The sequence below is a fragment of the Amblyomma maculatum genome, chromosome 10, assembly GCF_055883805.1.
Source record: "Amblyomma maculatum isolate TAMU_Amacu chromosome 10, ASM5588380v1, whole genome shotgun sequence".
Classification (NCBI taxonomy): domain Eukaryota; kingdom Metazoa; phylum Arthropoda; class Arachnida; order Ixodida; family Ixodidae; genus Amblyomma; species Amblyomma maculatum.
In genome coordinates this window covers 24,168,275-24,184,702 of record NC_139353.1, presented here as the reverse complement: position 1 = coordinate 24,184,702, position 16,428 = coordinate 24,168,275, and the positions used below count along the sequence as shown (strand labels likewise).

The 16,428-nt window shown below is 42.9% G+C and overlaps 1 protein-coding gene across 1 annotated transcript; it reads left to right on the top strand.

Annotated features, from left to right (window-relative positions):
* LOC146175883 (amino acid transporter heavy chain SLC3A1-like) lies at positions 1–15,446 on the top strand. Its single transcript, XM_084582248.1, has 13 exons — positions 1–157; positions 1,717–1,939; positions 4,247–4,505; positions 5,184–5,354; positions 6,113–6,255; positions 6,894–7,016; positions 8,122–8,199; positions 9,352–9,455; positions 10,389–10,587; positions 11,253–11,384; positions 11,906–11,971; positions 13,584–13,772; positions 14,456–15,446. Exons 2-13 carry the CDS (start codon positions 1,751–1,753, stop codon positions 14,621–14,623), a joined length of 1,821 nt encoding a protein of 606 aa, XP_084438374.1. The 5' UTR covers positions 1–157; positions 1,717–1,750; the 3' UTR covers positions 14,624–15,446.
* The last annotated feature ends 982 nt before the right edge of the window (positions 15,447–16,428 follow it).

Here is a 16,428-nt window from a genome sequence, read left to right as displayed (position 1 = left end):
CAACTCGACCGCTTGACTCGGATTTCCGTTACTTCCATCCGCAGTAGTTGTCTCCGCAATCCGACCGTAGACTTCGGACCGGACCGGTTTATCAGGGCGGCCACCGGTTGAACAGAGGACACGAAGCAAGATCGCGTTCCAAGCTCTGCTCGCTTTGGTGAGTGCGCAAAATCTTAGCGGGGCAAGAAAGCTTTTTGGCCTTAGTATATTGATAGCAGTGGTACGCAGTAGTTCTGTACAACTTCGTGCTCGTGCGCAAGACGCAGCTGCTAGGACTCGTCACCGAAAATCTACCAACTGCACGATTTGAGCTTTGATCGTATCTCATCACGGAACGTCTGATGCGATATCATTGTTCCTAGCTGCGTTTAGGTGACTGGAGTAATTTAGGTGCGCGGCGAGACCGATCCACACGCAGGTAGTGTGGCAAATTATAAACTCGATCGAGCATGGCCAATGCTGCTACATATCAGCAGATTTGCAAGTTAAAAAGGAATGACGTTTACGACACGCTGCGGTATCAGTACTATAAAAAACTTCATTCCTATCAGACTGAAGTTAGCACTCGAAGGTCTGCGTAGCGTGGTCTCTAGCTAACTCGTGACCTCGTTGTGCCGCAACATACTTTTTGTGTTTTCTCTTGTTCGGGCTGCCTTTGAAGGCCCATAAACTGGGATTGTGAAACAGGAAACGGCAGCTGCAGTACCTTTACACTCAGCCACAGCGGGGAGTGTCTCGCGCTTGCAACTCGTGCTGTGAGCTGGGCTTTGAAGGTGGCCAGGGTCTTTTTCTTTTTCTTTGCTGCGACTTCAAAGTGAAACGCACTGCAAAAATAGGAAGCATAAAAAGGGGGTACGCCACCTAATTTATAAAACTGAAAAAAAAAAAAAAAAAAAAAAAAAAAAACTAATGAAACGATATCTGAAAGCTTTGTCTCTCTTTTGGGGTATTTAAAGTGATATGTGAAGTTTGATTTTATTTTTATAAGCGACGGAAAATTAGAAGTGGTATATATTTGTGTAGCATGCTGCATATGTTAAAGTTAAGACGTGTTACCTGAACAGTGCTTTAAATAAGGTAGTGCTGTGTATTTTTACATTGAAGATATTGCTTAAAGAATAGTGTGAATAGCGGTACTCACCTATACTGGACTGAAACGTGGAGGCTTATGAGAATGTTTCGACATAAGTTTAGGACAGCGCGGAGAACTGTGGAGTGGAGAACGGTAGGTGTAACATTAAGAGATGGGAAGCATGCAGAATGGGTCAGAGAAATATAACTTGAGTTAACGACATTCTATTCGAAATCAAGAAGAAGAAATGGGCATATGCAGGAAATAGTGCGAAAAGAAGATAATTGATGGTGGCTAAGGATTACAAATTGGATTCCAAGGGAAGGAAGGCGTGGCAGGGGCGGCAGAAAACTAGGTGGAAGGATGAGGTTAGGAAGCTGGCAGGGGTCATGTGGATGCAGCTAAGACAGGATTGGGTTAATGGGAGAAATAAATATGGGAGGGGCCTTCACCTTGCAGTTGGTGTAGTCAGGCTGATGGTGATGATGGGAATATTTGCATTTAATGAAACAGGAGAGTTTAAGGTCCCTTGCAGAAATAGCTTTGGTCTTCACTAGGTTAATAAGACAAATATATCGTGTCCCGTCCTTGTCTTTTATGCATTGCTTTTCTTCCCTTTTTTTTTTTTACCACCTTTTCTTCAGTGTGCACTAAACAATTAGCCAAGAAGGAGCTGCCATGGAGACCGCCGTTGAAAACGAGAACTACAAGCCGCCTCATGTTAACGAGGATGGCCTCGAGAGGGAGGAAGCAGTCACTGATAAGCTTGTGGCATCGGGCGATGGCACCAAGATCACCTTCACCAACAGCAAGGCTGATGGGAAGGACCGTAATGGCGATGCCAAGATTGAAATTCAAGGTGTTGAGGTAAGGGCAGAATTGCACATTCACTTTATCTGAGTGATGTTCAGCTTGTCTCCTTGCTTAACGTGTAATTATCTTGTGTTCTGTGTCACTTCTACACAGCGAAACAATGAATTTGAACAAAACCCACAAAAATTACTTTGCTACAGCTGTTTCACATATTCTGCATGTATGTGTGCACTTAGTGGCATCAGGCAGTGGTGTGCTTTAATATTCTGGAGACCATACTTTCAGTGTGTGCGCTCAATTGCACATGTGCGGCTCTAACTCACAAAGTGTATTGAAAGTCAACTGCTGGCGAAATTGTCCATAAAGGCTGATTGCTTGAACCTCCTCATTGCACATATTCATGCTGATACAGAAGCTTCATCTTTCAGTTCTGTTACCGCTTAGATTGAGCTAAATGCTATTACAATGATTCAGAATTGCTGAGCATTGTACAGATGTTTTTATAGTAATCCCAGTTCAGCTTTCTTAAAGGTCAACTCCGGTGGTTTTTCCATCATTTTGTGTTTTTGGTTGAATTACATTCCTCGGCACGTCCTAACTCGAACACGAAAAGCCGTTTTTCGAAATTCCAATTAGAAGTATTTTTAAAAGGAAAAACAGCAAATTGAAACTGAAACTGCTTTCACGGCCAGGAACGACGTCCCAGGTGACGAAATGGTGACGTCACACTCAGTATTAGAGAAACACTCATACGCGCGTTGGGTGGTGAAAATAAAGTATGGAAATCATGAAGCATTGCATAAAATGACTGAGGTAGTTCAATATAAGCCTCACAATTTCATAATCATGTGGGAAGTGGACAGTAACGCCGGTATACTGTTTGTGACGTCAGAAACTCAGTGTTGCCGGCAGAAATAGTCTCAACTTAAGCCATGAAAACAGCATATTTTAAAGTCGTGTTGCGCGCGAACGGATTATCGTACGGCGCTCAAATTTTGTAGAATGCGTCAGGACGGAGAGAAGAATCTACAGTAAAATTTTTATTAGAATATTCGAATGTCAAAAAACCCCCGGAGTTGCCCTTTAAGGTTGGCATGTTTGTGACTAAGGTGGTGAGCAGAAAATTGAAAGGATATGAGGGGCTCATTATGATACACGAATTGAAGAATCCAGCAGTTAGCGAGGCCATAGAAAGCGTGTGGATATTTTTGTTTGTTTGTTTTTTTTTTCTTCATAAATTTTTGCTGTCGACTTGAGTTAGTAATGTGACCATTTTTTTGCGAGGAATCCGAACCCACGACCTCCAGATAATGTGTCCGCATTATTTAGAGGTCATGAGTTCGGATTCCACCAGTGGAGCAATATTTTTTCTTCTACTTTGTATTTAATTATGTTCCTCCCCAAATTGGTTATATTGATTGAGGTCAACAGCAAAAATTTTAAAAGAAAGGCTACAATTTCGTACACTTTTCTTGGCCTCGCTGACTGTTGGCTTCTTCATTCGTATGTAAACTCGTGCCTGCACTTGTCTCACTTCGCATCACTGGCTTGTTAGCTGCAATCTGCATTTTTGCATGCCATGCTCATTTGCAGTTGCATGTTCTGTTCACCTCATTGGACTTTTCTCATCTTGTGCTGTCACTTTATTTCTTGGTTGCATCAAATTTCGCTTTTTTTAAAGCCGAAAGCTTGATAAAAGAAATTACATTAATTTATTACTCTGCATTAGCGTATTCAGTATATCGTAGTGGTGAACATTTTCATACAGTACTATCTTTTTTATTAAAATGCGCTCTAAATTTTTTTGTTGTTGCCAAACAGGATTTTTTTTTTTTTTTGACACGATGCACATGCATATCACTTCACCTTATTGACTCAGGTACATTGTTGCCACCTTGTCGGGAGCGTAAAAAAAAATGAAAGAAGATTGGGTGAATCACCTGTGGTGCTTTCATGGTGCAGTTGTGCGTAATTTACATCTAGCACAGTTTGTATGCTGAACAATGTTTGCACAAAATTAGACTTACTACCAAAATTGCATTGAAATCTGCTGAAAAGAACATTTCTTTACTTGCGAGCATTCTGACCAGGAAAACAATGCAAGGATGTGCAGTCTGCGAGTTCATTTCCTAATAATAATATCAGTCATCTCAGTACCAGTTGGAATTCATGCTTTGTAAAATGTGACGCTAATAAATTAGTGCATTGCAGATTTGGTCTATATAAGAGCAGTCAGCTACAGAGTGGTGTTTCTGTAATGGTTGCCGCCATGGTTAGCCAAAATGAGAAGCAAGCCTTGGGTAAGAACGTGCCGCTGCTTCCAGGGTCTGGTGTGTTGACACTTGCCTTTCTCTTGTGCAGAGCCAGTTTGTGGGCCTGAGCAAGGAGGAGCTGATGAAGTATGCTACCGACCCCTTCTGGATACGGCTTCGCATGGCACTCTTCGTGCTCTTCTGGCTGCTCTGGGTGGCCATGCTGGTGGGTGCTGTCGCCATCATTGTGCTGACGCCACGGTGCGCCCCGCCACCACGGCTGGCGTGGTGGCAGAGCTCGCCTGTCTACAATGTGGAAGTGGCCTCCTTTTCTGACAGCAACGATGATGGCACTGGAGACTTTGCAGGTGAGCGGACCGAGTTGCGGCCTGTGCTATTCTTTGGGCGGTCAACGGAAAAAATTTCAGGGACTGCTTTGCAGAAGACATCTGAGAGAGAGCCACGCTTCCATCTTTCGTTGCTTGTCATAGTTTTCTTGAGGGGCTGACAGAGTTTTGTTTAATAGAAATGTCTGCTTGAAATTACTCTGTGTGTCTTTTGGGAGGATCACAGAAAAGTGATGAATGCATGATAGCTTGCTGCCAGCCATCCATGGTCACAGTGCCTTTGGTAACTGTAAGGTTTGGCTGTTGATCATAGTTGCAAATTATTTTTACAGTGTTGGCATATGTGCTTGCTGCAAGAGATTAGGAATACTTGTCAAATTTGAAAAGTCTGTCAGTGTGCAGTTTGTAATAATTAGACGGCTATGTTAGAAGAAGACTAAGACAAGCCTGTGTGCCGCAGTCTTTCTGAATAATTATATCTTATTCCAGTTTGCATGAAACCGCAATTGATGCTGCCAAAAGTTAGTTTGCTGCTCAGACTGGGAAAATCTGGTAAAACTTTTTCCTGGCAATGAAAATAAATCTGCACAGCTGTCATTATTCATCTAACATAACTGAGGCAGCTTTGAAACCTACGCTCCAAGATTGATCTCTTGCCAGAGTGGTAGCATACTGACACAATCATTTGCAATTCTGCAGGCCTGTTATCAAAGCTGGACTACATCAAGGAGCTTGGGATGGGTACTCTGCTGTTGAGGAGCATCTTTCCATCCACTGCCATGGGAGCCGTCAAGGACTACATGGCTGTCGATCCAACCCTGGGCTCACTGGACGACGTGGAAGCACTCCTCAATGCCACCAAGGGAAAGGGTGTGTATGGCAGCTTCTAGTAACATGCTGTCAAAGCTTTTGGCTTGAAGATTTGGGAAGCTTTTTATCCATTGCCTTTCAAGTGGTGTCCTCAGATACGTGGGGAGGGGAGAGGAGTACTATGAAAACATTTATGGAATTCGCACATCTCATTGTTTTTTGTTAAAGTACCTTGTTAAAATGGAAAAGTTCCTGGGCTGTAGTTGAGCCAGTTGGTGGTAAGCACGATGAAAAAGAGTGCGTGTACAGCATTACAGCATAATTACATAATTAAACAGTACAGCATAATTACAAAAAGTCGGTGATTTTTCGTTGCTCCAAGGTTTTCGTTATATGCAGAAAGCACTGGAATGTGGCACATTGTATCAACTGTGGTCGCTCATTAGGATCATAGACGTTCTTGTGTGAATTTGTGATTTATCGTCATGGAACTCTTATATGATTCTACCAGGTTCTCAGTAACTCGGAACACACTAAAAGATAGTCAGCGTAGCAATATTATTATATGGATCGACTGCTGCAACATGTTTGTTGCATAAAGTTTTCAGATACATGCACTTCAGTGGGGTTGATGTTAGGGAATTGAGAAACATTTAATGTCTAGGAATTAGCTACATGGAAGTTATATTTAGGTTTAACTATTTATGAGCTATAACTTATTGACGAGCAATGCGCTAAGCCATTGTCGTCGCTTTTCTTTTTTTTTTTTCTTTTTTTTTTTTTTTATGAAGAGGTGTAACCTTCGTTTTGCCTCGCAGACCTTCATGTGGTCCTGGAAATCAACCCTGCCTTCACGAGCAACGAGCATGAGTGGTTCACGAACAGCAAGGAGGGCAAGGAAGGCTTCCAGGACCTCTTTGTATGGGAGGGAGACCAGGAGGGTTCAGCTCCAGAAGGCGTGGTGAGTTTCACTGCTGTATCTTGCGCATCGTTGGACTTAAATCTGCACATTGCGGGAAAGTTGAGTGGTTCTAAGAGTCATGAAATTGAGACCAAAAACCTAGATCCACCTGTCAAACATGTGCCGGCTTCCTGGAGCATACTTCTCTTCAGTATAGCCTAACGTGTAATATTCGTAGTGATTATATCGAGATTTGGCTCTACATCAATAGTTGTTCATCAGGCGTGGCAGGAATAAACATCTAGAATCGAGAACAGTCCAATCAAAGCATGTCTTAAATGTAAAGTGATGGATTAATTACGTCATCTGACACAACAGTTTTAACGCATGGGGCTAGTCAGTTTTTCTGTTTTTGACTGTGGAAATGTAATAACATTGCTTTGCTACTGTTTCCTTTATTTTGTAACGCGATTTTGATTTCATATCTCATTTAAATTCAGAACATAGCCTTTGCCAGTTTTCAAATAGAATGTGTTTTGTGGAATAAGTTTAGTTCAGAGCAAGCCCAAGCTGGTCTCAATTTTTCACCTGATGTTAGTGCTTCGAGCATATTTTGGTTTAGTTCTCTGAGCAGCCTTGTTAGGCATTTAATGAAGAAGCCCTTGTGCTAATAGGCTTTGAAAAATCATGACGTGCAGATGGGATCTGGTGATTCGGCATGGACCTTTGATCCCACGCGAAACTTGCACTACCTCCATCAGTCTGAAATGGATGCGGCCGACGTCAACTGGAAGAGTCCCCAGGCTCTGGAGCAGTTCACCGTAAGTGGACCACTCTGTGCTGCAGCGGTAACCTGGTGGTTTTTGCATACATACTGTATGCTTGGAGGTACAGGCCGTTCAATTTCCAGTGCCACCTTGTACCCACCAGCTTTCCAAAATGTATACACGCTTTCCCCAATCCTTGTGCCTGGCTTCTCTGTGGTGGTGAAGGGCTTGGGAAAAATGAATCTGACACCGACCTTGAGCAGGCTAAAAGCAAATTGGCCGTAGTACTGTTTGGCCAAGCTCTGCTGCAATTGTTAAAAGTGAAGCTGGTTTAAAAGGCACTACATGTGACTACTCTGGACATACTCCCAGACAGCTTTTTCTGCAAAGGTTACCGGGGGAGGAGCTTTCATCACAGTTTTACTACACCATGTAGTCCTGGCACATCTGGCCTCAGTTACGGTTTCGGTTCTACCTTTGTTCGAAATATAGTTTTTGAGTCCCCAACGATGCTGAAATGACTTTCTATCGAATACTTAAGACCTTATCAGGCGCTGCATACGTTCCCAAAACAAGCGCATTCCGAAGCCTGCAGAAACTAGTGTGTTTCGGCCTTGTAGCTTTGGCTGCATAGAGAAAAAATTGTCCGGGAGTATAGTACAATAATCTCTCCACCCATCCTATTCGACCCTCCCATCTCCTTCCAATGTCAACAGGTGATGCACAAGGTACTTGTTGATAGCGAGTCACCAAGAATTGAAGAATTGCCTCTGCCAACTTAATTGGTTCATTCCTTTTATGGGCCTAATTTACCACAGGAACTTCTACCCTCGCTTAAACTGTAGTAATGTCTTGTAAAAAAAAATGGGCCAGTGTCCCTCTTGTCAACGTTTGCTTATTGGCATTACAAGTTCTGTAGAGTTCTGCTTTTCTGTTTGTTCACTTTGCTACATTTGTAGTTGCAGCTTTTGGTGCCATTTCGGTTTTGGGGCTGGAGCTTGACCTAGATGCTGTGGTCCAATTTTTTACATCTTTCATTCTTGGCACTGGACCTATTGGCTTGAACAAAGCTGTGCTAACTAAATAAGTAAGGAGACAGGTAGATGTGTGTGGAAGCATTACGTGCAGTAGTCATGTTTTCTACATTTTGTCCTTCCAGGCTGTGCTGCGTTTCTGGCTTGAGCGAGGCATCAGTGGTTTCATCATCACCAACACTTACCTGGACCACACCCCAGTGGTGAGTTGTGCACTGTCTGCGCCAATTCTTTTGTGCAGGTTTTGTGCTGTCATGGCTTCGGCCGCTCGAAAACCAGTCGCGTTATTTCCTTCTTTGTTGATATTCATTCAATTTCAGCATGTGGTCAAGTTTGTTTCGAGATGCAGAAAATACAGCACATTTCTGAGACTGGCAGGCTTAGTGCTATTTTGGGAGTGAGTGTTGCTTGGCATTGGGGGCAAAGTTTTCTTCAGTGTAGAGCAGTTCTTGCTGCACCATGCACCTGCCATGCAGTGTTCTGCAAACTCGCTTCACGCTCACTTCACGTCAGTCATATTGAACCCAAAGTTTGCCTTTTGGTACGTTTAGATATAGATTTTTTAATTTCATTGTGTTAGCTTTGCCATGATGCTATTGTAGTGTTACGAAACTACGTGTTCACCCTGCAATTTAAGCTTTATTGAGCGCCGATATTACGACTACTCTTAAAAATTTCACGACGTCTCAAGGAAGGACAAAGACATATTTCTTAATTCTTGTGAAAATTCTGCAGAGTTAACAAAATAAGCGCAGACAAGACGATAAGCGCAAACAAGACTGCTATACTTTTGCTTGGGATTTTCAAGGAGATAGTCTGAGAGTTCAATATAAACAATAATCCAATATATCTGGGTTCAGTATATATGGGATTCATTGTAGTGGTATTTTATGTAGTGAAGAAATGTTGCTTTTAGCATATCTTCTCCACACACACGACACACAACTTATTGTTGAGAAAAGAAAACAAACCCTTTGTGTGAAGAATGCGGAGAGCAACTCACCATAAACCACATTTTATTTTCATGCAGAAAATTTGAAATGCAAAGAAAAAAGTATTTTACCCGATTTTACGATGAACACATTCCTTTCCATCCAACTTTCATTTTAGGTGAAAGTGAACTTGTTCATCTATCATGTGTTTTTAGGTTTCTAAAGGAAGCAAATGTTTTAAAGAAGCTATAGAATAAATAGTATACACCACTTACAAGCTTGTGCTTGGCGCATGATAGCCTGAGCTGCTTATGCGCCATTAAACCCAACACAACTTCTGGGTACGAGGCTGCTCTGATGGAGGTCTGGAAGAAGTGCAAGGAAGTGGTTCAAAATGGTGCTTGCCTGTTTTCATTCTTCCAGCTTGCCAAGTCTACCTTTGCCACAGAGGAGGATGTGCTTAGCGTGCTGAAAGAATGGCGACAGGTTCTCGGAAACTACTCCAGCACTCATGAGACAGCACACAGGTGAGTGCGAGCTGTCTGTGAGCAGCCTGTGTTTGATTTTAGTCACACACAGTTTGTCATCCTAGCAGGATGATTGGTAAGTGCACATGTAGGCACTGCTGCTTTCATTCTTCTTTTCACTCACGGGCATATGTTTGCTCAATTAAGGAGTCTGTTTTCAGTGTGTTAGTGTCCATCTTTGCAAAGATGTCATTACTGGCCTGTGACTATGTAAAATAGAGGCGTGGGTAGGCACAACATTTTGCCTTGTAGCGACAAAGCTGGTGATAGCTGCATTTTGTTGTTACATTTCCTCATTCGTCTGTTGTCCTGCAAGAATCCTTAAAATGAAAAGGCGACCCATTGCACTGGGACGGGGTAAGAGGTTGGATAGATGGTATTGTGAAGTCTTCTTTACTAAACCTCACAGTAAAATCTATCCCAGGGATTCATTATGTGACCCAGTATTTGTGGCCAAACAGAATAAATAATGTTCCCCATGCTGAACTACATTTGTTCGTTCTTCCCTCCATATTGAAATTTCTCGCTTCAGCTTGTACACAACAGCTTTCAGAGAAACACAAGCAAATTCATGTGGCTTGGTTAAACATATCTATCCTGGATGGTCTCTCATGTAATGTGATAGTTTACAACTGTATGCTAATAAGTATGTGTGGGGTAATGAAGGTAGAGATCAAAATATTTGGTTAAGCGATTAGCAAAGGGCCTGTATGCAAAATAGGAACCACAAAATGAGAGCCGTCCAATGGGAGTCAACGGTGTTGCATCATACGCTCAAAGGTAGACCTTGAGTGTCCCCCTCCCTGACTTTTCTTCCCTACCAGGCACAAGCCGTTCTTTTCCAGGCTGGGGGTTTTGCCTTTTTTTTTTTTCTCTTCCTCTTCTGTTCTGTTTTTGCATGTGAAAAAGCCAGCTCTCTTTCAACGTGCCCAGGGTACTTGGTATCCAAGTTGAGAAGAGGACTGTGTCCGAAGCCTCCCCGCTGTATGGGACGGCCGACGAGCCCGCGGCAGATCTGGTGTTGAGCAAGCCATTTGAGCTCCAGCCTGAGAAGTCTAATGCCACAAGCCTCCGTCTCTTCGTGCAAGGAACTCTGGATGCGACTCCAGAGAGCATGTGGCCATCGTTTGTGGTGAGACATGTTTGCAAGTTGCATGCTTGCCTAATCATAAATGCATTTACGTGGAAACACTCGCTTTTAGTATGGCAGTGAAAATAAGTGCATGGCATTTGGGAGTAAGTTGAACCTTTCTTTGCTTTTTGAGGACGAATGCAGCCGTTGAATTTTTTTGGCTATCTTCGCATGAAATTTCTTCTACGATTTTCGTACGAGTGATAAACTGTGCTGGGATAAGAATAAGTCAGTTTTAAGCGTGCTCTCTACGTTCTAAGTTTTTTTAAAATTGGCATATACACAATGTGATGACACCTTTAGTTGAGTACGTAAAAAGTTTGTATGATTTATATGTGGAGGACTCTCCTGTGCTGGAAACCTTTGTTCTGTTCCCAAATTCAAACTGTAGCAGGACCAGCCTCGAGACCTTGTACACCAGCAGTGAAGTGGTATAAAGAAAGGTTACCAAAATTTGGAATATCACTGTTTAATGCATTAGCCGCACACTTCATCTGTGCTGGAGTTGTTACTGGACACAGTCCTATTTTTTACAGACTACACAGTGTCAGATCGCTGTCCCTAGCATGCAGTTTTTAATTTCTAGCAGCTGATAGTCAGTTGTTAGTGCCAAGTGGTTGTGTCTTAAACTGGAAACTCTTTCCATGGCCCCGCGATGCCTGCAGTTGGGCAGCGCTCTCTACCCCCACCTGGCAATGCGTGCTGGTGTTCTCCTGGATGGCTTGCACATGGTGGCCGCCCTGGCACAGGGAACCCCCATCTTCTACTATGGGGACGAGCTCGGAGGCACGTGCGAAGTAAGTAGTACACTGCTACCTCATACGACCGCTGCACGAACTGTGTCGTGTGAATAGTGCACCTTCAGATTGCTAGAATGAAAAGGCGAGTTCCAAAGCTACTCGCTACGATTCCTCTGCAAGCAGCTACTCAGTGTTGAGATGTAGTGCCAGTAACGGCATCTCACTCACTTAAGATCTGTGGTTCAAAGCCTCGGCAAAGCATGGAAAAGTGTCATTCTGCATGAAAAGAAGTAACGTTTTGGTGTCTGTTGGCTTGGACCGTACCACCTGTTGGTGTGGCCAGAACACATCAGCAGCTGCTCTATTGTGGGACAAACTAATGCTAGTGCATACTCTGCTGCACGAATCACATTGATTGCTTGTGACTGTCTTGCTTTGTAAGCCAGGAGTAGCATGCTAGGCTTACCACCAGGCAGACATCTCCTGTTGCCATTAAAATATATCTCTCTTGCTTTGTAAGCAGAGAGTTTTCTAAATCATGCCCTGACTTGTTCCTACTTTTGTCTTGTCATCCGCAGAAGAGGTCTTGCCCAATGCCATGGGTTGAAGGGGCTGCTGGATATGCTCCGGGCTTCAGTGTTGAGGTAAGTCTCTCTAACCGTAAATGTGTCGCCCCTGGAAAAAAAAAATGGTGGTTGGCTATTTTACTTGCACGAAAGCCTGTGCTGTCTTTGTAAGGCTGAGTAAGCTGTGGGAAGGCTTTCTTTTTTTCTTTTATGATTTTAAACTTGAATTTAGGGTTCTGCTACTATATGTCACGACACGCCATGTGCCCTAGTGCAGTGGTTCTCTGCCATAGTTGTGTCAAATCAGGGACGCCTTGCAGACCAGTGGAGCGGAGGGACGAATCTTGTGCAGACTGCCACCATAGATCCAGAAGCAGGTCACGGAATTGGGATTGAACCAAGTCTAAACTGGCTCCTAAAAAAAATTTGATAAGCCTGTGGGCCAAGGCAAAACTGTCTAGCCAGGTCAGAGCTATCGCGCGATTTGTCTTTTTTTATGTGGGCATTGGGTTCGCGGGCAGCGGGCGGGCGTGCAACGAAGTTTCTAAATGTTGGAAAAATATGGTTGTCCTTTATTTTTTATTATTATTTTTTTTTTTCCATCAGTGAAGGTCAGGGGTTTTTATTGCCTACATATTAAAAAAAGGAAACCAGAATTTAAAAAAAGAAGCCAGTAATCAGCATTTTTAAAATTACTGCCCTGCCCATCTCTCACCTGTATATGAAAGTTTTCATTTGTGGGATCAAAACTTAGTTACAATTCCATTTTATTATTGCAAGTTATGCCTCGCAACTCATTTTTCTCATTTTCTCAAGAAACAAATATATGACGCTTTCAGAGTTGGTAAGAAGACTGTCTAACTTGATCAGGACAAATAAAGCAGATTTTGTTACAGCATGCTAAAATGATTAAAACATGCAATATTGGGAACTCGTTTCTCAGTTTACGCTTTCAAGTTTTGTGCAGTCTACTTTAGACTGCCCATCAACCGATCTTACAAGCACTGAATTTCAGTGTGACGTGAAATAACTAATATTGCCTTAATAACAGTTTTCTGGTGCTTTTTTTTTTTTCTTTTTTTTTCTTTTTGAAGCAGGAAAATGTAAATGCGCAATTTCTTTAAAACCAATTGAATAGCAAAAAAAGAGATTTCATATTTTGAATTGGAAAAAGAAAAATTGGCAGTGGTTTAGCTCCGGTTAAAGAAGCAGCTGAATGGCTATGCTTAGGATAGCTTAGGCTATGTGCTGAGCAGCGGCCGGGCTCTCCTTCTCCATAGTTAGTCGATTCTGGCCACGTGCTCCTAGCTATACATACGCCACACACACCTCTTCTCCACACTTCCACTTCCAACAGAGAGAATGATGTGTAGCTGGCGCCGGCTGTGGTTATGACGTCACTTCTCCGTCACCGGCGAAGCGCGCGACAGCAACTACGACACACTAGCTGCTCTCTCTGACGTCACGCTGCTCCGAGCGCATGCGCAGCTTGGCCCACGCTGTGCCACGCTAAATAGCTTGATGCGTAGCGTTGCTTTTGCAACAACAATGTGAACGCTTTCATATTACATTAGGCCCAGAATTATAATTGCAGGCAGATGAATTCATTGTTTTTAAAATCCCAGTAGCATCTCGCCCGGTGGATAGTTTGTGTGCCAGGTTGCGAATTAGTTGCTGCTTTCTGTTGTAGGCGGAGACGGGCAACAGCTCGCATTTGGAGGTCGTGCGTCACTCTACTGCACTGAGGGACAAGCTGGCCGTCCGGCTGGGCTCCACCGTAACATCTGTGCTGGGTGACAACAGCACCGTGTTTGTCATGCTGCGAGTGCGGAAGGGAACCCCGGGCTACATGGCTGTAGTCAATGGGGATGGACAGCAGGTACGGCACCCATCTCCCTTCCCTCACCTGTGCACATTGGGTTGAAGATGGAAAGGAGGATGGTAGAAGAGGGGTGATGTTGAGAGAAGACAAACTGGCATGGCGGATGAAGGAACTAATGGGAAATGAGAACTGTTCCAGCTTGAAGCCAAAATGTTTAATGTGAAGGAAAGAGAACTGATAGTCCGTCGAGGGTAACAGAGAATGCAAAGCGTGGTTGCAGGAAGCAGAGGGACAGGTGGTTCAGATGAGGCTGGGGTGGCCACAGCAGGGGCATAATAGAAAAGTTTGGGTCTCACTAGTGAGAGCGGCTTTCTTCATTGCTGTAGAAGTAGCTTGGTTGATAATAACTTTGGTTACAGGGGAGAGTAATGGTAATGCTTTTACCGTGTGACATGGCTCAGTACAACTATATCTTTTTACGCCAGCTTTTCACACTAGATGCACTCATTGACTCTTCCTGTATTGTTAAATTTTTGAAAAAAGCAAGACTTAAGCTGCAACTTCCTGGAAAACTAAAACAACAATAAAGTGATTTCTTTACCCCAAAAGCGCACAAATTTTGAAACCTTGTCACTGGCCTGTATAAGCCTGTATTATTGTTTGTGCATTACAAAGTCCAAAACAACAGCAACCACCATTGCCCTTTGTCATTCATGTTCCACGCTGTTCCTTCTTTGCAGGTGACCGTCAACCTGGCTGAGGCCAGCTCTCATGTGCCCGAGTCTGGGCACATAGAAGTAAAGAGCACCTATTCCACCAAAGTGGTACAGTCCAAGGTCAAGCTAGGCGAGCTGGCCTTGGATCCGCATGAAGCCGTCATTCTTCAATTCGTACCCATATTTGAGTGAAACTCATGCGCTGTTTATTTACAAGACACCAAATGAACAGTTAATGTAACGTCATAAGAAAACATATAGTAAGCACAGCCAGTTTGCAGTCTGAAAGCCTGTAATGGTTAAATGGTGTTATTTTCTGGGTACTTTGTTTTCACCGAACAAAAATTGTGTTTTCCTGCATGATTGTATGTTGCCGTGAAATCGGGCCCTTCCATGAATAGTTGGAATCCCCAAAGTTGTTTCTTGAAGACTACTTGGCTATGGTGCTTATTCATGGTAAGCAAGCTACCAGAAAACAAGTGAGAGTGGGAAATATGATACTTTTGGCATAGTGTTTGCAGCAGTTGCCAATAATTTTTTTGTGTCTTAAGTTTTCAGTCTCCATTGACCAAGGCTTCTCTTACTTTGTGGATGACTCACAGTACTGCAGGTTTTGTAAGCATTTGTTATGCTGTCGTGGCATGTAAATGCATCTTATAGGCTGGATATGCAGTGTGGGCTGCCATATTCAGCTGTTAATGATGAATGCAATTTTTGAAATTTTGGTGATGGCCATGGAATATTCAGAAGGCACTGTGACCAAAGCGAACTATGTTGCGAGTATTCCTAAAAATGAAGGACCGTTATTATGCAAAGAGTAGAGTTGCCTGGTGTAAACACAGTGTCAGCCGGTAAGCAGCGACAGAAACAAATCTTACTGTGTCATTAGTTGTCTATTTTCCTGTTTACCATAAACAGTTACAGACCATTTGTGGCGTGCAAACTGTGCTTTTGATGTAAGGCTTTCAAAGAGTTGTCAATTTTGAGAACAAGAATAAAAATGATTGCAGCATTACCCAGCATGTCTTCCTCATATTTCACCATATTGATTCGACAACATTATGAAGCTTTGGACTGAATCATGTGCACAAGCTTCTTGATGCTTGTGCTACACACTGCCCAGTGCCCGTATCAGTGAAGCCATTACCAGGACTGTACGACTGTCACCACAAATGGCATGCATTCGAGAGAATGCTTGCTATAGTCCACATAGCCCATCTCTTTGAGAAATCAGGTCATGGTTGTACTAGGTTGTTTTTCAGTGTTCTTTGCTTGACATTTAATGGGACTACTGGTCTGCTGAAAGGATTAAGTATAATGTGCAAATGTGAAGGGCAGTTTATTCGAACCTAAATGAGCTATAAATTTCTACTGAGTACAGTGTGTATACACTGAAGAACTGAGTTCTGCATCGCACGTACATGAAAACCCACAAAGGAATGCTGGAAGAATATTGCTTGAAAAAATAAAGGTGAGCTTTGCTTGCTGTTGGAAGTGTTGGAACAAACATGTAATTCCAATCGCACCATTTGAAACCATAGGGTGCAGTTTGATTTCTTGCAATATTTGCACATAAATAGAAAGGGATAATGCTGGTTTTGCATATTTATAGAACTGGTAATTGTAATCGTGTGTCGCAATATCTGAAGGTACACTCAGGACAATTGTTTACAGTGAAAACTGATTATACGGTTCTTCGGTTCTTGCTCTCGCACAGAAAAAATAATTTTATATCTACGTATCGGGTCATAGTCGTAACTTTACACGGATGACTGGTTGCTGCCGTTATGAAGTATATCATAGACTTACATATACAGATTACATGCGAAATCTGTTGAAACCTCTATCCTAGCCTTTAAAATGTCCCTTTCCCATTAGAGTTGTCTCTGTTACTCTGTCACGGTGGAAGAATATACTATTTTTTCCATCGTAGTCTCTGTCTGCAGTACCATGTGGAGGATTGTGTTCAGTACCTTAGGACCTTAGTACCACGAACG

Coding starts and splice junctions, on each gene's coding strand:
- LOC146175883 (XM_084582248.1), top strand. CDS start 1,751: ATGGAGACCGCCGTTGAAAACGAGAACTACAAGCCGCCTCATGTTAAC. Junction 1,940..4,246: donor TTGAAATTCAAGGTGTTGAG/GTAAGGGCAGAA, acceptor TCTCTTGTGCAG/AGCCAGTTTGTGGGCCTGAG. Junction 7,017..8,121: donor AGGCTCTGGAGCAGTTCACC/GTAAGTGGACCA, acceptor TTGTCCTTCCAG/GCTGTGCTGCGTTTCTGGCT.